The sequence below is a fragment of the Festucalex cinctus genome, chromosome 13 (assembly GCF_051991245.1).
Source record: "Festucalex cinctus isolate MCC-2025b chromosome 13, RoL_Fcin_1.0, whole genome shotgun sequence".
Taxonomy (NCBI): Eukaryota; Metazoa; Chordata; class Actinopteri; order Syngnathiformes; family Syngnathidae; genus Festucalex; species Festucalex cinctus.
Window position 1 is genome coordinate 25013970 of NC_135423.1, and position 22500 is coordinate 25036469.

Sequence of the window (22500 nt, forward strand, 5' to 3'; positions counted from 1 at the left end):
AGAGACAAGATTATGAAAAGCCGGATTTATGCACCATTGAAGCAAATAATTGGCAAATACATCTGTCAGCCAAGCATGTGTGTGCGTCTGATATGATACACGTACGTTCACGCAAAGATGGGGATTTCAATACTTCACGGAGTGTTGACTGACTGATGAAGCACTGCATGTGGCTTCATGCTTTGCAACATTAAAAATAGATTCATTTACAATTAAAGATGCAATTTAATCTTAAATGGTAATGTAAAACGTTTATGTACATACAGATATGAGTTCATTTTGTTACGTCGGCAATCAGGTCACCTCCATTGTGTTGAACAGATGAGTTTATCTGTTTGGGATCATGAGCAGATCCTGTCTCTCTCCAAACTTAACCTTTACAATACTTTAGTAGTAAAGATTCATTTTTGTTAGTCCATTGTAACGCTTTATTGTGTTATTTTTTACAAAACCCATCTGGAAAATTTGCATCTTCTGGTGTCGCCTCATTAAAGTTTCTGTAAAGAATTGCTTGGAATATTTGACTCCTGTCCTCCACGAGCTGCTGCTGATTCCACTAAAAGTGTTAAGTGGTATCGACAGCGCTCACTTGGGGTCTCACTCTCTAACATTGTATACTAGGGGTGAGAACCTCTGGGTACCTCACAATGCAATAATATATTGGCCAGGTAATAATAAATCCACAATAATCTATGATAAAACTACTCAAGACATAATCTGATGTTTAAATAGTTTCTTTTGGTACCATCACTGAAACACGGTATTAAAAATGGTGGTGTCTTCTTTACAGAGACAATTTTCTTTGAACAAATTTATGTCTTTCTTAAACACTATTGTCATGCAACATGTCAGTCAGTTACATAATGAATTGTTTCATTTTATGAACTGTTATACAAGTTTTTTATGTAGCATTGCAAAAGTAAATACAAATAAATAAAATTACTGAAATATTAAATTAAAATATATCAGTATTCCTCAGAAATTGTGTGCTTCAAAAAGTCTGAACAGAAAATGTTTTAAAATGTTAAAATTGAAGATATAATACAAATTTTTCATGGAAACGTATGCAACACAGAGTCAGTTGCTGGACAGACAAATGTCTTACACAAGTAAAAGTAAGTTCTTCTTCGTCTGAAGACTCCTGTCCATTTCCCCGCCACTCTTATGAGGTGCTCCCCCTAGCGGCCCGACAAGTAATTGCGCAATAAGTAATGAACAATGGAGCTGTTTTAGTGGCTGTATATTAACTACAAATATTACGATACTTGCGTAGGTGTATCGATAATCTATCAGGAGACAAAGTATCACGATTTATCGCTTTTGAAAATAGCGAATAGATTGCGTGAGTGCGTTGATCATCCGGAATAGTTGAACTACTCACATTTCTTGGCTATTCCAAGGTTTCAAAGTTTTCGTGTTGATCAGCTGCAAATGCACACTACAAAAGTACAAATCTGAACAAAATTTCAAGAAATTTCAATTGACAGTCTGTCAAAGATCAAAGGCAACTTAACTTTGTAATTAATTCAAAATGATTGACATCATTATTATATGCTGTCAGTTGCTATGGCAGGCTTTCCGATACAGACATTTTGAAATAGGATGATGATTAAGAAAGTTATGAATGTTTTGGGACCAACTCTCGCAACTTTAAAGATGCATTGCGGAGTTTATCACTTTTTTACTTACAACTGCCACCTCTGGCCCAATGTGTAACTGCAGCCTCTGTGCCAAACTTGCGCATGGTGGGCGTGCAAGTATGTGCACTCGAATAAACCCTTAAATTTTTTCAGTTTTCTTGGAATCTGAGCTGAAGTTTGGGCAGTGCTTCTTGTTTTTTGTTTTTTTTGTTTTGTTTTGCAGATTCCATCCCGATTGTGTTGTACGCTCGCTAACGCAGCACTACATATCTGCGGGGACGAGAATGACGCATTATGAAAATGTCTACACATTCATGTATTAGTGAATAAGGCCCAACGTTTGTCATCAACTGCGGCTGTTGTCCTTGGTATACCTTTGAGACCAGTGGTCTCCATCTTCAGTAAATTCAAAAGGGTTTAAATAGCTAAGCACATGTTAGTGCATTTGATGTGATTGAGTTTCCATTTTTTCGTCTTCTTAATTGTTAATTTCCTACGACGGCGTATTAGGGCCACGTATTATTATTATTATTATTATTATTTTAGATGGGAGGGTAAAATTCTGGAAAAAAAAATCTCAATTTTTTTTGATAAAAAAAATTGTATATTTGCGACATTATAATGTGACAAATCTGCAAGAAAAAAAATCATAAATTTACAAGAAATAAACTCGCAGATTTGTGAGAAAAAAACAAACAAACGTGAGAAATACACGTATCATAGCTATAGTCTAGACAAGGTGCTGGTTTTGTCCACCAGGACTTTACTCACGGCACAAGGCAGAGTAACAACACTTCCTGACCCCCTATCAGCTGACAAACACTAACCAATCAGAAACTACCATACTTTAAGTAAATGGAAGTGAATGACTGAGAACAGCAGATTCAACACAACTTAGCTACTTGTACAACAAAATACTAAAATGTATGAATGTGTAACTAATAATTCTGGAAACATAAGTTTACAAGCAAATATATATTTTAACAAATTCACCTAAATGCTTGATCCTCAGGGTGTGGACCTTCGCAATGCGAGGCAACTTTGTCCCTGGCAGTACCCAACGCAGTGGTGTCAAAGTAAGGTCTTCAGGGGTCTGAGTACTACATGTTTTAGAGGTTTCTCACTTCAACACAGCTAATTCGTATTTAAGATCATCAGCAAGCTTTGCAGGAGGCGAATAATGATCCTGATCATTGAATCAGGTGTGTTGGAGTAGAGAAACCTCAAAAACATTCAGGATTCAGGCCCTCGAGGACAGGACTCTGACACATGTGACCAAACACTTCAAAGTGCGAACACTTAACATGATATGGCTAATCTCTGCTAAAGTATCGTTTTTTTTCTCACCAATGTTTTCGGTCTACAGCAAAAGTAATGAATTGGACCCACTGTTGGAATACTTTTGAAGGTTCGTGTACTTTCGTTTAAGGAAGAATGATGTCTGCATCATTGGCACACAGAGCCTGAAATGGTTGGTATCACACAGTGTATCTTTTGTGAACCGTGCTTGACAGCAGCACTTCATGGCTCATACCTGTAAGAAATCTAGCAGAGGCAATTCACACAAGACAAGAGAGCAGAGACAATGGAGAGAAAAGAATGCAAGATCAGATAACTTCATTTAGCGTGTCATGAAAGATCATCAGGTGTGCTGCCAGAAAATCTTCAGTTTTTTTCTGTGTGCAGTACATCTGCTTTTACATTCAGCTTTTTTTTTTTTTAAATCTCAACTCAACTTTATTTATAGAGCACCATAAAAACAACCATAGCTGCAGACAAAGTAACAAATCAGGCATATAAAAACAAAGACGATAAATGAATAATACAGGTAAACTAAATTTTCTGAATGCTGGGTTTTGTATGATCGGGCACAGTCTGTCATTTCAAATCTCAACCATTCAACACATTCTTGTAACGTGTGTCTGCTTGAGTGAGACATATTTATACCAGCACTCAGGGTAAATGCTTTTGTGTTGTTAAAGCTGCATTAAGTGGATTGTAATTAAATAAATGAGAATGATCATGGACCGTTGAAAGCCGCAGTAGTGGTATTTAACTGGAGCATTTTCTTTCATCTTCTCCCATGCCTTTGTTCTGCCTTTATGCTTCATCACTTCCATATGCTTTCCTTTCATTGGCCTCTTAAATTATTGAGAGACACATCGATCAATTTATCCCATCTCAAGAGATCCAATGACCCCGCTCCTATCCCTCTCTCTGCTTTTGTACTCCTTCAAAATACCCCCCCCCCCCCCCCCCCCAAGCAATTCTGCTGATATCACATATTTTTCACTGCATATTTCAGTGTTTTTCTTCTGTTCATCTATTGCTTAAATTTAAGCATGGCCAAATTTGACAGCTTTATGATTAGGGTCACAAGGCTGGTAACGGTAAGTGAGAAGGCATGTGACACCTACAACATCAAAATATATGAAATCCAGAGTATAAGGGAAATGAACAAATTTCCACTTGGTTCGAAAATGACTTATTCACTACTACAAAGAATTTATGGCATGTTTGGTCATCCTTTCAATTTCTTTGCAACTGACCTGTCTGGTGAGTTCCTTGTTTTTCATGATGCTGCTGTTCACTAGCAAGGTTATTTTAGTTAACTAAAACTAACAAAAATAACTAAAACTAGAATTAGAAAAAAAAACAAAAAAACATTTTCGTTAATGAAAACAAAAACAAAAATTCTTTTAAAAAACAAAGACTAACTGAAACTACATTTTGTGTACTATAATTACAGTTTTCATCTTTGGTAAATTAATTTAATCTGAGATTGGCTGGCAACCAGTCCAGGGTGTCCCCCGCCTACTGCCCAGAGCCAGCTGAGATAGGCGCCAGCACCCCCCGCGACCCTTGTGAGGAATAAGCGGTCAAGAAAATGGATGGATGGATGGATGGATAATTAATTTAATACATGAGAGGTTGATTTTAAAAGTGATTTAAGTATATTTATTTCGGTATTAACCGGAATAAGGACGTTTGAAAGTGTGTTGCACGGAAGTGACGTCTTCTAGTTGCAGCGGCACAGCCAATAGAAAACAACCTTCAGATGACATCATTCCAATCTGACAATTTTGTGTGTTTGATTTTTGGCTCCAATGGCTCGCCTTGCCTACTTTATCATTTAATTAAGCCAAAATAAGTAAGAAGTGTGTTACTTATTTCATTTTACCGTTGTATTTATTAAATCTTGAACACACAAGTAATACACATTTTTTTAAAACGAAATATATTACTCAAACTAACTAAAACTAAACTATAAGCATTTTTTAAATAACTGAAACTAATAAATACTAACAGAGTCACCCTGAAAACTAATTAAAACCAACCAAATTTAAAAAACTAAACTCAAAATAAAAACTATCTATAATGAAATTCCCAAAACTATAATAACCCTGTTCACTAGTAGATGTAAAATTGATTTACTAATTAGGTGATTCCAGAAGGCAATTGATTGCACTGGATTGTATTTAGTGGTATGGGAAAAGGGGCTGAATACAGCACTGTCTCAGAAAATTAGAATATTGTGATATTATTATTATTATTTTAATATTGCTGATTACTGCTTACAGCTTAAACAAAACTCAAATATCCTTTCTCAAAGTATTCGAATATCATGAAAAAGTATACTAGTAGGCTATTCAACTAATCACTTGAATCGTCTAATTAACTCAAAACACCTGCAAGTGTTTTCATTTGAATCCAGAATGTATGACAATTTTATTTTTTTAATTGCATTACAGAAAATAAAGGACTTTATCACAATATTCAAATTTTCTGAAACAGTCCTGTACACACAATTTTCACATTAAAATTGTGAAAACCGTATATAATTTTCTTTTCATTTCACAATAAAGTGGAATGTGTCCATTGGCACATAAACAAAACAAAACAAAACAAAACAAAGCAAAACAAAACAAAATAAAACAAAATAAAACAAAATAAAACAAAACAAAACACTAATGAATTTCTTTGTTCCAAGACATCTGTTGTATTGATGACATGGAAGTGACTGTTTGGTATATTCAAAACAATTTTCTACAGTGTCAAAGGCATCTTTCAGTTTTTTTTTGTATTGTATCTTAAAACAAAGTACTTGCTAAGCTAATGGAGGCCATTTGGGATGGCAAATGAATGCATAGTATGGGGAAAATTAAAGGTATATGCAAATGAGCCATTGCTCCCCTCGTCACCCTCAACCGTGAGGTTAAAGTTGAACACGGCTTCCTTTTCAGAGTAAAAAATACTAAATAAATCTAACACACAAGGACATCAAAAGCCTCAATTGTATTTTCATGTTAACCATTGGGGCGTTCCTGTAAGACCATCACACACTAGCCAGTAACAGCATAAGACGCCGTTTAATTCCTACCTTCGTCTTCACCACTCCTCTTTCCTTCCCTCCCGCATTTTTCATCTAGTGGGGTTGCTGTCACGCTTTCTTTCACTCTCGCTCACTGACATCCCAAACGACATGAATGAACAAACACAAAAAGCTGCAGTTCCCTCATGAACGCACACACTGTCTGCTACACAACCACTTAGAGCAATTCTCTAATCTAATAACGTCAGACGAAATGAATCAAGAGATCAGCTGATAGTAATGAATCACTTCAGCCCATTTGGGTGTGCAAAGGAGGTTTTAGTGTAATTGCCAATATTTGGGAAGTACAGTGTACGTGTGCACGTGTGTCTTACCGTCTTTGGGCAGTGTACATATCGTGCCAGGCTGATGATCAGGTCGTGCGTGATGGGGTCAACAAGGTTTCTAAAGCTGGCGTAACGGTACAATACATCGTCCAGAGATGTCGACTCCATGCCCAGGTCCTACACACATACACAACATATTAGATTGGATACAGCACATTATACACCATCAGCCGTCTTGCAGAGAAAAAAAAGACATTGTAGTTATGCAACACATTCACACACATACACAGTAAGGAAATCTCATGAGTCACTGAACATGACAAGAAAACACTGTCACAGCATATGCAAATATAAACATTAAGCACACAACATATGGACATTAATCATACTTTTCCTTTTGTTTAAATTGTGGCTTTTTTTCTGGCAGTGTCGATCAAAACTAGAATACAGTCACATTTTCATTCACATTTCACATTCAAATTGATCCTATCCCATTCTCTGTTGTGAATTTAGGATGTATGGCATCCAATCATTAATAGACAAAATTGCAGAAAACAAAAATCATCCTAAAAGATAACACTATTTATACAAAAAGAGGATATGTGAAGCACTTGAATGTATTAAGTACACAAGTTCTCTATTAGTAATGTAAATCCCGCTGAGGATATGAAGGCATGGATTATTTTTTTTGAAGTCAAATGAAAAGAAACTAACACCTCAAACTAAGTGACCTTTGTTTAGGATTAATATTCAACGTCTGACGTCTGTTAGGATTACATAAAATACTCTTAAGCGTAGTTGAGGCACAAAATAAAAAGATTGTTGGTTCTTTTTGTGGCATCCTCATTTCATATTCATTCTTGTATTGTATTTTCCCACAATTATATTGGGGGAAATACCCTTTCTAAGACGCCAAAACAGAAAAACTGCCCTTTGAAAATCGACTGGTATGAAAATGAAAGACTGAAGCGGGAGATTGACAGACTGCGCACTCAGTTGGTAGTGGCTGTGTCGGGCCACCTGCAGTTGATCAATCATCTTTGCTCTCTTTACACTACTGTTGTTCCGATACCGTTTTTTTTGGCTCCCGATACTGATTCCGATACCCAGCTTTGCAGTATCGGCCGATGCCGATACCATACTGATACCTAAGGTTTTTATTTCTCAACATGAAAAAGCTGTCCTGCCATTGGTTCAGAGGATTCAAGGGCCAATAGGATATCTTAGATTGGCATGCAGTGAACATGTCACATATCAGTGAACGTCATGCACGAGCAAGACACAAGATGCTGCATCCAAAGTCCTATATTAGCATTGGAAATAATGGTATCGGCTAGGGATGTAACGATATCCAAACGTCAAGATACGATATTATCACAATATGAAGCACACGATACGATAATTATCACAATATTGTGGGGAGGTTGGCGATATTTAAAAAAGGTCACAATATTGTAAATAAAATGAGCTCATACTAAAAAAAAGCACAATATTGTGTGTTATTATGATTATGATTATTATTATGTTTTATTATTATGTTATGTTGTTAATGGACGCACACGTTGAGTTCCTTCGCATTTTGACTCGGTTCACACGCATATTACTTTCCCCTTCATCTGACAATTAGTGTAGATTTTAAACATACAAGGCCAAAACATCCCTAATGAAAATTAATTGCACTAAAAAAAAAAACGAGCCACCAGAGGGTGCTATAACTGCACAAATGGAAATCAACCTGAGTTTTTTTTACAGATGTGTTGCATTTAAATATCGTGAACATGACGATGATGATATTGTGGCAGTTTTAATATCATGATATCACGATATTGCGCTTATTGTTACATCCCTAATCGGCATGTTACTCCGACACCGATACCACTGTTTTCATGCAGTATCGGGGCCTCTGCCGATACCAGTATTGGTATCGGAACAACACTACTTTACACCCACTGTGCACATTCCATTCAATCTACATTACTTGCATACATTTTGACCACTGAGTCTACACGCTTCACTTTTTCATCTAAATGTAGGCCGATATCATTCTAAATTTCATAAAGTATTGTTTCAATAAAATATTGAAGTACTCCCTAGTTACCTTAGTTTTCAGTACAGGTGCTTTAAAACTGATCCTTTCAAAACAATTTGTGATAACAACCACCAAAGTCCGCGAATAGTTGAAACGTTACAATTCATCACAATATGAATATTGTGACAAAGCCACTCCATGTATTGTATGCTTTAAGAAAACACCTGCAGCAACAATTGACATTGGTAAATAGAAAATGTCAGTCTGCCAACACACTCAAGAAAAAGCAACTAGATACACCTGCAAATAATGATCATGTGGTCGATGCAGCCATGGCCGAGTGGTTAAGAATCCTTCATGACTGAAAGCCAGCTTTAATTGACACGACAGCATCGCTCATGGCTCAAACGCTCAGCAGGAAAGCTGTCTGTTGCTCCAGAGTGTACTCATGCTGACTTATTTCATATAAAGCATGTGTACAGGTGTAAAAAGTATTTTTATCTTAATCACATTGCATGCTCAGTTAAGTAGATGCTTCATTTTGCTGTCTGCCAAGTCTTATATTTAACAACCAAATTGGTAGATGGAGATGCTCGATTGTCATGCAAATGATTTGGTTCAACGGCATAATGTACTGCAGAGGATTAATGGTTATTATGGGTTGACAAAATAAACATTATGCACCGATATGATGAATGATAAATATGATGGCCTCCATTGAAAAAGCCTGTATAATGCATCACTTGAAACGAAAAACAACCAGGCTTTAGAAAAACTCCCCAATAATTTAATGTATGATAATTTCATTCTCTGTTACATCACGAAATCTCTCCTTGATGTTAGCGGGCTAATCTTTTTAAGAATTGCACTTAAACTGTTCCCATAAAAACACCAGATGCGCTCATAAATGAAATACAGGCGACGTACTGTATCGATTTTAAAACAAACTAAACGTAATTTATTTATGGTTCATTTGAACAGGTTTATAGCATGTGTCCTGCTGTGTGTGTTGCTGCAGCAGAGCTCTTCACGCTCTGAAGACTGAGCGGGCCAGAGGAGGCGAGCTGTTCAGTCTCCTACAGAAAAGGTATGACTCACTGATGTGTTCTATGCCGTCGAATGCTCTGTGAGGCACGGGAAATAATGACAGCAGTTTTGACTGAATGGTAAACACGGTCATTATTTTAAGATTATGTTATTTGTCCCCATGGAAATGTGTTTTCGAAATAAATATTGTCACACGAGAAAACCCATAACACTGTACTGGGAAACATGGAGGAGGCTTGGTTATGATTAGGGGCTATTTTTACTACATCATCACAGTCTTGAATCTGTCCAGGGTGCAATCAATTTGATCTACGTGTGTAGTGTGTGCGAATGCTTTATGTAACGCATTATTAACTGAACCCTCATGAACGGACCAAGTAGTGATGCAAAATAACTAATTATGCTAAGAGGAGAAAAGCATGAGCTGACCCTTCATCAGTAGTGAGGGTCACCATCAGAGTGTGACGCAGACAGAGAAAGACCAGTGAAGTAGAATCCATTAATGCAGCAAATAATGAATGACCTTTACTAAAGATCACACACTGACCTGTTATTCGTCTACTCTACCGTACAGGATATTAGATCATTATGACAAACAATTGTCTTGATCCCTTCCATCAATATGCTGAAGTCTTATGTTTGAAATCATTAACTCTTTTACCACATGAAAGATCGCATTCCATTCTTTCTCTAGAAAGAAAGTTTGTTTCTACCTTATTCTGTTCTTTAGTAATCTTTGAGTAAAATTTGAGTGACATTGAGCAAAAATTGAAACAATACGGAGTAAACAAGCTTTTTGTGAAAAGATTTTCTGCACAACATTGACAACTTTGACACTAATATTTTTGCTTTTGTGACGCTCTGTGAATTAGGTTTAATGTGGCAAAGGCTTTGATCATTCACATCATCCTTGAAAACGTTCTACAGGGTGTCCATAAAGTCTCTTTACCAATTAAAAAAAATATTAAAAATGCAATTGATGAGATATTTTATTCAGATTTGTTCTATTGTATTCAGTGTGTGTGTTTCCAGGATCCTGTTTGTCAAAGAGGTGATGTTGAATGAACCCCTACAAAATGGCTACCCCTCAAGAGAAGGCACAATGTGTCTCATGGTTTATTGAAACAAAATCGGATAGGCAAACTCAGCGAAACTACAGAACTAAGTATGGAAGAGATCCACCATCACGTCCGTCAATTCGTACATGGCACAAGAAATTTATGGAGACAGAGACAGTGTTAGATAAAGGAAGGAGTGGCCGACCAAGAACATCTTATGAATGTTCGTGGGTTTCTCAATCAAACATTTCCAGACCGATGGATTGGAAGGGATGGGCCAATTCCTTGGCCGCCACGTTCAACCAAATATCACTCCCCTGGACTTCTTTCTATGGGGCTATGTTAATGATATCGTGTATCGAACAAAGATAAGGGACATTACTGACCTTAAGCAAAGGATTACTGATGCCATTGCCACAATTGATGAGGCTATGCTGCAGCGAACACGGCAAGAAATCGAGTACCGTCTTAATGTGCTTCGTGCAATTAATGGTGCCCATGTAGAAGTGTATTAAAAGAGGTAAAAAATAATAATAATACAGTAGAACAAATCTGAATAAAATATCTAATCAATTGCATTTTTAATACATTTTTTAAATGGTAAAGAGACTTTATGGACACCCTGTATTTCATCAGATTCCGTCATGTTTCATTGTAAATTCATTCAGCCCATTGAAAAGAGATACAATGCTGCTATCTGCTGGCCATAGTTAGTGGGTGTTTTTGTTTTCACAACCCATTGATCAGGCAACACTGCACTTAGATGTTGCACTGCCCATTGATTTAAAAAACAACAACAAAGAAACAAAAAAACATTTTACATTTATGGCGGCATACATCGTGATTTACTAATCGTTATTCAACGTTTTTGGCGGTCAAAGAGTTAAAATTATAACATTATAAAAAGTCCATGTTGACTCTTGTCTTACATTCCAATGATGGCTCAGATGACAGGGAGTCCAACAAAATACTTAAATTAATCTTTGTTTGCATAAATGTTAAGCATCAGTTTCCCAAACTAATACTTCTAACAGAGTCTCTCAAAATTTAGCATTGCTTTCTTTGTAAAGGCAGACTTTGTTTTTTCTCTGCAGCGGCCTTGCACAGGATCCCATTATGTGCACATGTAGGTATTTGTATGCTCCAGTATAGTTCACACTGTCCTACACAAACTCTAGGCTAATCAATGTAATCAAATGTACTGTAGCTGTCAGTGATGTTTATGCATGTGTTTATATTATGAAAGTATGGGAAAGGTTACCTGGCGCCCATGTGACGTGACGTGCGCAAATCAGGGTCTAATCACTATCAAACAGTCAGACGTGCCTTTTTTTTAATTTTTTTTTTATTGTCAGCATTTGCACTGCATAGCACTTAATGAAGTCAAACCTGCTTTCAGGAAAGTCTCATAGCTCCAGGTCTACTAAAGCTGTTATTTGGATGGTGGCAGGCCAGGAGATGAAATATGTCCACATGCTACATCCTGAATTATTCATATGAAGCGCAACTAACACTATGCAGAATCAATCCATAAAACACCTGTACGCTGTTCACATGCAGAGCTCTCCTATTTCCACTAAGACAGAAACAAAACAATTGCTTATTATATTGTACTCTCCTACTACAGTACCCCCGACTTGCTCATTCAATCACATTCAGACACCGTGACCAAAATTAGATACACTAACTCCAAAAATCACATAACACAACTGTAGGGTCGCTACTCGCTAAAGTACCCCCTCCCCCCCCCCCCTTTTTTTTTTTTTTTTTTTTTTTTTTAAATCGCAGGAAGAGGTAATGCTTTGCAATAACGGAATGTTGCGACCTTGCTACCCATCGTTTTATGTTAATTCTTACTAGAGTTTTGTAAGTTCTGACTGTGTGAAAGTAAAGGTGTCTGAGTGAGAAAATGGATCGGGGCAACTAGAAGGAGGAACAAGAATTTAATGTCTGTGAGATTAGGTTTGAGCGAAACACTAGCTGGATGTTTTTTTTTTTTTTTTGTTTTTTTTTTGGGGGGGGGGGGGGTGTAAATACAACCAACAATAATTGTTCAATTTCACAATAAAGAAGTTGTTGACCGTCTAACACTAGTCCTTGTTTCATTGTCTAACGACTGTAACGAGACACTGTAGTACACTGGTTCTCAACCCCGGTCCTCAAGTACCCCTATCCAACCAGTTTTCCATTGTCTCCCTAACCAACACAGCTGAGGATTGTTATCAGGCTTCATGCAGTGCTTGCTCATTAGCAACACCTGTGTTGCTTGTGGGAGACATGGAAAATAGGCTGGATAGGGGTACTCAATAGGGGTTTATTCTCTGGTCTTCTCTATTTTAGAGGAGGGAACTGGTGAATTTGCTATTGACGGCTGACATGAGAATGTATGTAATTTGTCATATTGCAGCTCACAGCTCAGCATCAGAAAACAGGTGAGCTGCCTGTGACTGTGATTGGTCGTTGCCTGAGCCCTGAGCAACTGTGATGTCATCTTCAGTTGACAACAAGTGGCAAAATGGCCGCCCCTGAAATGGATAAAAAACGGATGGATTTTGCTGCATAACTCAAATACAACAAATGTAATATAATGTGAATGTCATGTTTAGACTAGTGAGGTCGCATATGTTATTGTCAAGAAATGTTTAAGGTTGACTTTGTCTTTAAATACATAAATGTCTTTTGTGTTTTGTGTGGCAGTTTTACAGTACACATTAACTGGGAGTGACTAATAATCAGCTTGAAGTACACACTCTATGCCAAACTGTTATAGCGGTAAAGGCAATCATATGTATTTATAATGAAAAGCGTTGTTGGACTTGTGACTTTTTTTTAACATTTAGCCAGTCAGCTACAATTGAGTTAGCTACAATTAAAATAGCTCCGATGATTCACTGCATCAAAGAGCTGAAAAACGGTTGTTCTTTTAGGTTGTTTATGGCAAACAAGGGCCCTCTAAGGCAAACACCGAGGGAGTCTGAATTGAAAGCTGGAGGTTCCCACAGAAGCGGATGCTATGGTTCATGTTTGAGGCATCCCTGAGGGAAGTGGCACATAGATGGTAGCTGTGGCTTCATTGCAGTGCAGTGATTAAGAAGGTGGCCTCATCATTAGCTGCTAACAGACCTGCTTCATGATTAATCAGTGTCGACCTAGGGTTGCCGTTGTTCCCGGGCAACATACGAGGGAACCTAGTAACCAGCGTAGAGTGACTCTCTGATTTTTCACATTTTCTTTCTCTCCATGTAACGCTTCTGTGGGTTTTCTTATTAAGTATGTACAAACCTCAGGCCAAATCGGAAAACACAGCATTAAAGTGTAATCCCACCTCATTGTTAACTTTGTTCTTTGGAGTGCATCCAGCTCACAGACATTTCCTTTCTGTAATCCCTCCTCTCCAGCAATAATTGGGAACGATCCAATTGGGAATAATTCAGAGAAAAGATCAACATGTCAGTAAAATGACAGCGCTCTCTGTCCGTTTCTATTCGTGCAACACTGCAATCAATTGATCACATCAAATCAAATTTTATTTCATACATTAAAATGCAACTCAAGGTGCTGAACAATTAAAATGTTTTACAATGTTGGTATACTATGACTCTTATCAAACTGTTGGAATACATTTAAGCAGTAACATTACATATTCTTTTTCATGGTCATGTTGCATGTTAGCACGCCGTTGCTAGGCAGAATTCGTACGGCTCAATGCCAACTGCCCCATTTGCAAACAAAAGTGAATCAAACTGCATAAAAGTGAGGGTGAATGGTTGTCTATAGTCAGCTGGGACATGCTCCAGCGCACCCGTGATACTCGTGAGGATAAAATGGTACAGAGAATGCAGGGACGGATGGATGGCTGGGTTTTCAAAAGTCCAAATCCTCTGATTTTAGCCTCTCAAATATGAGTATTTTCTCATTTACTTAGTCCTCCAGAGAAGCAGGAAAAATTACCTTGCGTTAAGTAAAACAACAAATTCACGGACATCAGCTTGGACTTGGGAAAACTGATAAACATTTTTTCTATTTTCTTCGAACACTACCTCAGTCATTCTCAAATTTGAAATCTGAAACTCCTTGGAAGCCCACCAAAACATCAACAGATGAGATTAGGGTCGATAACGGCCAAATATATACTTTTCCCAACCAGAATAAGTATATGTCAACAAGGGAATGTAAAAATGCACATTATCACTCATTCTGAAACTTGATGTTAACACTTAATTCTATACATCAATCTACTGTCAATAACAGTGAAATTAACATATGGAATGGAAAAAAGTACAAACAAGAAACACTGATCATTAGATCAGCCCAATTACTTATGTACGGTACTACACATATTTCAAATTATGGATGTTATTTATTGCAATCAAGCTTTGTGATTATACAGAAAATAGATGTAAAGCACAAGTTTGATTTAAAGGCGGGGTCTTCCGTTTTCACTCAGAAAAATGCACTATATAACCCTTCCACCCCCTGCTCTGCGATTGGCTGGAGGGGTAAACAACTGTCTGTCCACAGAAATGTCCCGCTGTTGAGAAAACAAACACAAAATGGCAAAATACAGGCCCTTGCTTGGTTTAGGAAAAAATCACCACCACACATTAACAGAAGACCAGAGGTGTAGATTGAGAAGGAGTTCATGGGTATACATCATGTATTTATATAGTGCATTTTCCTGAGTGAAAACGGAAGACCCCGCCTTTAATATTTTCAAGCAGAAAATACAATTGGTTAACTTCTAGCACCAAAACACTGTAATTATAGCAAGCAAGTTAACATACTCAAGGTAACAATATTGTACAAATCTTAGTGTCAGATCTCTAATTTACACTATAGTATACTCACAAACAAAAAAGCCTGAGCCATACAAAGCCTCACAGATGATACAGTACAGTGTTCCCTCGTTTTCCGCTGGGGTTAGGTGCCAAAAAATACCCGCAATAAATGAAATCCGCGAAGTAGTTAGCTTTATGTTTTACAACTCTTATAAATGTTTTAAGGCTCTAAAATCCCCGACCGCACAATTTATACACTTTTCTCATTGAGGCATTTACATGTTCTCACATTTCTCTCTTGTTCAAACATTGACAATGTTCAAACCTTCATAAATTTTATAAAATGGGTATATTACTGTAAAAAAATATGCAAAATTGCACTTAAAAAAAATCCGCTATACAGCGAGACCGCGAAAAGTGAACCGCGTTATAGCGAGGGAAGACTACTTATTTTTGGACACATTGCACACTAACATATTCATAACTTTTAATTTAAGAGGTGTGGGTGATATTAATTCTAAAAATAATGACAAACTCACACCACCTTATCCCTTTACGTTATCAATTAATTTCACATTAATTGACTACTTTTTAAACGCGTAGTCCACCATTTTTAAAAGTTTGTATTTTTAGGCTCCACAATAGCGTTGCCATGTAATCGACCTGCCAAAAGGACACAATACCTGTATTGTGTTTTTGTCTTGCCTAACTGAGCCCTTAATGACTGATGTTTCCAAAATTGAACGCCTACACCCACTGGTCACAACATGAGGTACGAACTAGAAAATCTGTATCCAAAAATTCAGCCTCTACTGACAGTGTTCAAGTGTCCAGTTACAATAATGTACTGTGCTTTTAGTTTGCAGTGGTGTATTATAATGAGAGGTGGGCTCTATAATTAAGCCTGCTTTGTTCTGGTGTATACTTGCCTTTCAATAATTCAGAATTACTTTGTATGTGGAAATTCTAAGGCCAAGCAAAAAATTATTTTGCTCCGCACAGGTGAGCTAAACCTGTTTTTATACTCCCCGTAGCTCTTAAAATGTTCTTCTCTGCAACTCAACACTTCAAATTATGCTCATTCCTTTTCCTACAATTATTTCTTGGCACACCAGATGCCTCCAGTCTGTACAGGGGTTCTCCCTCTACTCGTTAACAAGAGCAGCAACAAGCAGCCGTGCAGTGAGAGGCAAGCTTGCCAAATAAGGGGAGCCTGAAATCAGATCCACTGCAGTCAGGCTGAACACAACTGACCAGCTGAGCACCGACACTGCTGCTCACAAAGCACCAACAAGGGTCACTGCATCATCGCACATGCTCTCAGTCACTGTCAAGTCTGGAAGGCCTAAACACTTAATAGACTACAGGACTGAGACACACTATTTGATCAATATCAGTCACCGTCACAAAATCAATAAAGTCGATCAGATTTTTTTTCCTTTCTTTTTTTTTCTTCCTGCATGATCTAGTGCCCTCATATGCAAATTAGTCATGGGGTCACACTGACATTCACATGAGAGTTTATGTGCTTCAGTGCAGCTGTTTTGGTTAACAATGACCAATGTTACACCCCTCACCATGCACGATTTACGCCCATCACGAAAATCGAGCCAAAAGTGAGCATGAAATTTTGAACAAGAACAGCCTTCGTTTAAACAAACTTTGCAGCACCTAGACACAACAATGACATTTAAAAATGTTAGTTTTTGTGTATTTGGGTCACATTAGGAAAAGTCATCCCAATTCAGAGCGTAAGAATGACATTCCAAGTATTTCTTATTATTGTTTCAGGTGTCAAAACAGGTCAAATTTGACCTCAACATTATAACTTGAATGAACAGTCGAGCGGCGTTACCTGCCGTAGTGTCCTCAGCATCTCTGTGGCCTCATCGTGTTTGCCCTGCTTGGCCATCAGCATCATCTCCTGGATCATTCCGATTCGCCGCTGGTAAGGTGGCGGCGGGGTGGCACCCCGGCTCAGCCTGTCCCCTGACCTCAGCATGAGGGATGCAAACAGGTCCCCTCGCTCCTTGGTGGGGGTTCGCCTCCAGCTGTGCTGAGGGCTGGCTCCTCCGGCATCGTGGCCCTTGGTCTGTTTGCCCCCCATGGTGCTGTGTGAGGGGAAGATGCGAACAACAAGCCTGATCCCACCGGGCAGTCGTTCATGCAGAGGCAGCCTTGTTGGATGTTTCCATTTGAGCGCCTGCAGCTGATCACATCTTTACAGTCTGCACACTTTAGGAGGCGTATGCAGCATTGTCAGCAATGAAATCGGATTTAATCCGCATGGATAGAGCATTGTGGAGTACTAGTAAACAATATCGAAAGCAGAACAGGAGGAATTAGTTTATGCCGCTCAAGTGGGGAAAAGGTCGGAGGATGCTGCGTGCAGCATGGCCGCTCAACACGCACCACAGCACAACTAAAGACCGCCGCAGTCTCCTGTCCCAAACACAACTTCACCGAGTCTTCATCTTGATTTAGCTCCGGAAAAGACGTGTTGTTGTCGCTGCTGCTGCTTTTGTTGTGCTCTCATTTCACCCACCCCAACAGAGCCCCTTGTCCTGGAGTGGAGCAGAGAGAGGCGGTGGTGCAGGAAACATTCAGGGCATGGCAATGTTTACGTCCGCGGCTCACCATCGACTGTCTATTCATCGCCAGTGTCCCACTCTTGTGTTCCACCCGCGGCAGCGGAATTCACCAGTCGTCTGTCACAGAAGGGTGTAGACGAGTGACAACGAGGCTGAGCGTCTGTCCAGGGAGAAGCGGAGGAGTACCTGCCTGCTTGCCTTAGGACTGAATTATGGATGACAACCAACCAACCAACCAACCAACCTCTCCGCTACGAGTGCTCGAAGCACGCCCCCAACCGTCTCCAGGAAGAGAGCACCGCTAAATTTCCAGCGTATTATTACCCCATTACGCCTGACAAATGGAAGCTATCTAAGGGCTCAAATGATATTTGCTGTATAATGTATATTTAAACAGATAATCAGTCAACCAGGTGTACGCTGCCTTTCAGAACTCACGAACACAAATCAGTGACGACTCTTCTTTACTATGGCGTTGCTTTACCAGAGGGAACTATCTTTCGGAGTCCCTCTGTGATGTCATAATATACCTCTAAAAAATAACTCGTCGAAATTTGGCTCCTTGGTCCAGTCACAGTGCAAAGTCTCTTACTAGTTTAGGTTTTAAAACAGCAGTAGGCGTGGTTAGTAATGCCAATCCTAGCCTATGGGCAGCTTTGATTGAGCGGATGAACTCTGCATAGTCTAGCAACAAATTGGCTATCACAAGACCAGGAAATATATATTTATAAAAAAAAACAAAAAAAAACAGTTCCAAACATGTATTTTTTTACTTTTTTCCCCTGAGTATTTGCCCATAAAAATAAAATCAAATCCATAATATTAAAAGAAAAGAAATATATATATATATATATATATATATATATATATATATATATATATATATATATATATATATATATATATATATATTAGGGGTGGTAAAAAAAAATCGATTCGGTGATATATCGTGATACTACATCGCGCGATTCTCGAATCGATTCAATAATCGGCAGAATCGATTTTTTAAAAAAAAAATTTAGGATTCACACCTTGAGCATGGAAGAATGTTATATGAACGGATCATTAAGCCTTAATATTTTATTTTAATGCTGTTCAAACATGAAACAGATTACAACCTCTATAAGACTGAAATTTCAGATAAATAAATAATACATTTTCATATAAATCTTACACTCTACAAGCTTACTGATTAGTATTTTCTAAATTTGAATGGAAAAAAATCACAACAATCGACTTATAAATTCGTATCGGGATTAATCGGTATCGAATCGAATCGTGACCTGTGAATCGTGATACGAATCGAATCGTCAGGTAGTAGGCAATTCACACCCCTTATATATATATATATATATATATATATATATATATATATATATATATATATATATATATATATATATATATATATATATATATATATATATATTCCTAACAGACCCCCCCCCCCAAAAAAAATAAATAATAATAATAATAAAATAAATAAATAAATAAAATAGCACAGGTTACTTTAACAGAAAAAAATATATTTTTGGGAGAAAAAAAAAAGTACATTGTGGAAAAAAGGGGGCTGGGGGTATTTGAAAAAAATCAAAACAGAAAAAGAAATCTGAAAAGAGGGGGAAAATATTCTGAAACTAAAAGAAAAAATAAATCCCCAAAATGGATAGTTTTGTACCCCAAACAAATGAATCCAGTACATAAGTATATGTGAAATTTAAGTGCTTTATTTTAAATACATTTGCAAAGTTTCGGGGGAAAAAAAACTTTGCTGTTCTCCATAGAAATCTGAGGGGAAGGGGAAAAAATTGATTATCTTCAGTTTTTATTTATTTTTTTAACAAAGCTGTAACTGTGGAATAAGTGAAGGTTTTAAGTACTTTCCTTTAACTCTGTATGCAGCCTCCAAAATATTATTAATAATGTATTTTATACAGTAATACAGTGTCAGGAAAAAAAATCTAACATATTACAATCAGAGAATATTTTAATGTGGCAGCATTGTGTTGTAGTGGTTTGCATGTCTGCCTCACAGTCAAGCGGTCCTGCATTTTTACACAAGTACGTACTTCTAATTAAAGACAGACGGCGGGCACACCAGCGTGATCAAAAGTGACCATCATGTTAGAATAATGCAATCACAGTTCATATGTACATGGTCTAACAAATATGTGGCGACATGACACCTGGTGGTCGCACAACGTATCACAATGTTAAAAACTATTCTTTTATATACTCATTAAGAAACGGGGCAGTCATGTAAGTATTTTTCAAAACATATTTATTTGCCTTTAATTACATTCCTATTTACAGTATTCCAACTATAGGAGTTTCAAATCACTTATCAAAACGCAATTATGTAAGAGTCCTTGCTTGTGTCATTTTGGCTCATTCAAAGTGTCTTTCAATGTCAAGCAGTTGGCCTAAATGCAAGACATCCTTTGTGTCTACAAGCAGACAATACTTTTTTTTTTTTTTTGCAGGGATAAAAATACTAGTGATAGACCGATATGGTTTTTTCAAGGCCGATACCGATACAGATTATTTGTAGTCAAGTTGGCCGATAACCGATATTTCAAGCCGATATTCATTTGCAGTAAAATGGGGAGGGGGGGGAATTCTTTCAAACTATATATAATTTCTCACTGAGTAACAAATTCATGTGAATGTAGCTCATTTGGGGTTTTTGTTAGGGTTCGTAAAAACGTTTCAAAAAGATTTTTGCGGTGAAAAATTGTGTGAATATGTTCCAAATGTGTTTACGACAAATAAAAACTGACTGCGAACATCTTACAAATCCTGATGAAAACCCCAAATTCGCTACGTTCGCAAGTATCCCCTGCTCAGTGAGCTTTATCGGCCTTCAGATTCAAAACATGGCCGATGCCGATATTTGTCAAAATGCCAAATATCGGCGCCGATAATCGGCCCCGGCCGATTATCGGTCTATCCCTAAAAAATACCCATTTTACACATTCACACACTGCAGGAGTATTGCTGCCCCCTGCTCACTCATCCATGGTACACTTGTTAAAGATGGAACCAAAACACGAACACTGCTTCTTATGCCGCCACATGTAGAAATTTTTGATGCGATTTTGACACACCGTCTTCTTATAGTTCAGTGATTGACAGTAGATAGGATTTAGACTACTTAAAAAAAAACAAAAAAACAACAATATCCAAGTGTGACTTATCTCAAATCTGTGCATGTATAATTAAAGTCTCGCATTGTACTCACTTGCAGAAGTTGACTGCTGCCACATCAGAAAACACAGGGCTTATTTCATTGGGACTTTTTAAAACAGGCCTTATACATTTGCATGACTAAGATCAATCTGCAAGATAATGCTTTTTAAATAGTTATATCTTCATTTGAAAATGTGGTAACTGTTAAGGTTGTAAAGTGTAAATGTGTTTATTCTGTAAACTGTTCATACATCCCTCTTATTAAAAACACAGACAGGCATAACTGAACAGAAAAGCCGTGTGAAGAAATATTACTGGGAAAAACAGAAATGAACACATTGGAGCACTGTTTTCAATAACAGCAGAGAAGTCATTGTATGATGCTCCACTGCAGTTGCTTTCTTTGGGAACAACTCCAGAAGGAAGCGCTCACAAACTGGTCAATATTTCAGCTATTTAATGCCAATCATGACCTGCTCTGTGGCACATTTTTTTCTCCACATTTCACAGACCCCCACCCCTCTCACCCCCATCTAGGCCGAGTCTGCTTTAAATCAAGTTAACCTTGCCATGCGTATTTGTACTTACTCCAACAAGGAAAACAGGATATGTGGGTGTGCAACTGGAAGATCTAGAAAATGCTATATAGTCCCTTTCCTTAACCCGACTCATTTTTCTGATACCGAAGGCAGAGAGGTAAACGATAGGGTGGGGTGACTGCTTGCAGTTAGAATGTGTAGCCTGCTGGGGGGGCTTTATCATCTTTGTTACTCTCCAGGGAGAAAGGAGGAATGCGGACGTCGAAATGGGATCCATCAGTCCTCTCGATACGAAATGTTCCCCTGAACAACAACAACCAAAAAAAAAGGAAGGCAATGATGTTAACCGTACAGAGGAGTGTAGAATTAAGAACTCAACATTGGAGTTTAAATCACGTATGAAAGAAAAACTCACCACATGTGACCGCTGGGGGCTTGCAGAGAGACATGGCTGCTATACTGAAATGCTGGCTGCTCTTTGGACAACACCGGCTCCTTCAATCACACAAGAAGCCCAGAAGGATGAGATTGAAAAAAAGATCCTTGAGCAATAATCCTATGTTGTGGGTTGAGATTTTTCTGAAAACCTTCGGGAAACTGTAAAGTTAAACCTGTTCAATATTTCTGTAGCAAATCATTTTGTGTTCCTTAAACAGAACATTAGCAAATAAGGAAGCAAACTGAGCTTGAGCTGTTGCCAGATGTAAACAGAGGCACATAAAACGCTTCATAAGTTTTCTTTGGGTGTTGTGTTCTTATGTGATAAAATGTGTTCTGGCGAATGAATTATGAATTCAAGATGCAGGCCCCTTGAAAAACAAATCACTTTGGGCCCCCTAACAATCCAATGACGTGAATGGATATTTTTGTTAGGCCCTTAGAATCATTGTGATGAACCCTTGTGTCAGTCAGAGTGTGAGTGACTAACCCTGCCAACCACGCCTCGACCTCGGACAGTCTCCAGGGTTCC

General features: G+C 37.9%; 2 protein-coding genes across 3 annotated transcripts in view; both read right to left on the reverse strand.

The window, feature by feature from the left end:
* lrrc75a (leucine rich repeat containing 75A) overlaps nt 1-18248 on the reverse strand; it is a 75600-nt gene extending 57352 nt beyond the window's left edge. Inside the window, exons 1-2 of the mRNA XM_077541357.1 lie at nt 17067-18248; nt 6348-6476 (exon numbers count right to left, since the gene is read on the reverse strand). Coding sequence (XP_077397483.1) covers nt 6348-6476; nt 17067-17318 — 381 coding nt within the window. The 5' untranslated portion in view covers nt 17319-18248. The remainder of the gene's footprint in view (nt 1-6347; nt 6477-17066) is intronic.
* Nucleotides 18249-20066: 1818 nt separating this feature from the next.
* Nucleotides 20067-22500, reverse strand: part of poldip2 (polymerase (DNA-directed), delta interacting protein 2) — a 46413-nt gene continuing 43979 nt past the window's right edge. For both annotated transcript variants that reach the window (XM_077541125.1, XM_077541127.1), the window contains exons 9-11: nt 22459-22500; nt 21946-22025; nt 20067-21833 (exon numbers count right to left, since the gene is read on the reverse strand). The exon at nt 22459-22500 is cut by the window's right edge and continues 84 nt beyond it. In XM_077541125.1, coding sequence (XP_077397251.1) covers nt 21719-21833; nt 21946-22025; nt 22459-22500 — 237 coding nt within the window. In that variant the 3' untranslated portion in view covers nt 20067-21718. The remainder of the gene's footprint in view (nt 21834-21945; nt 22026-22458) is intronic.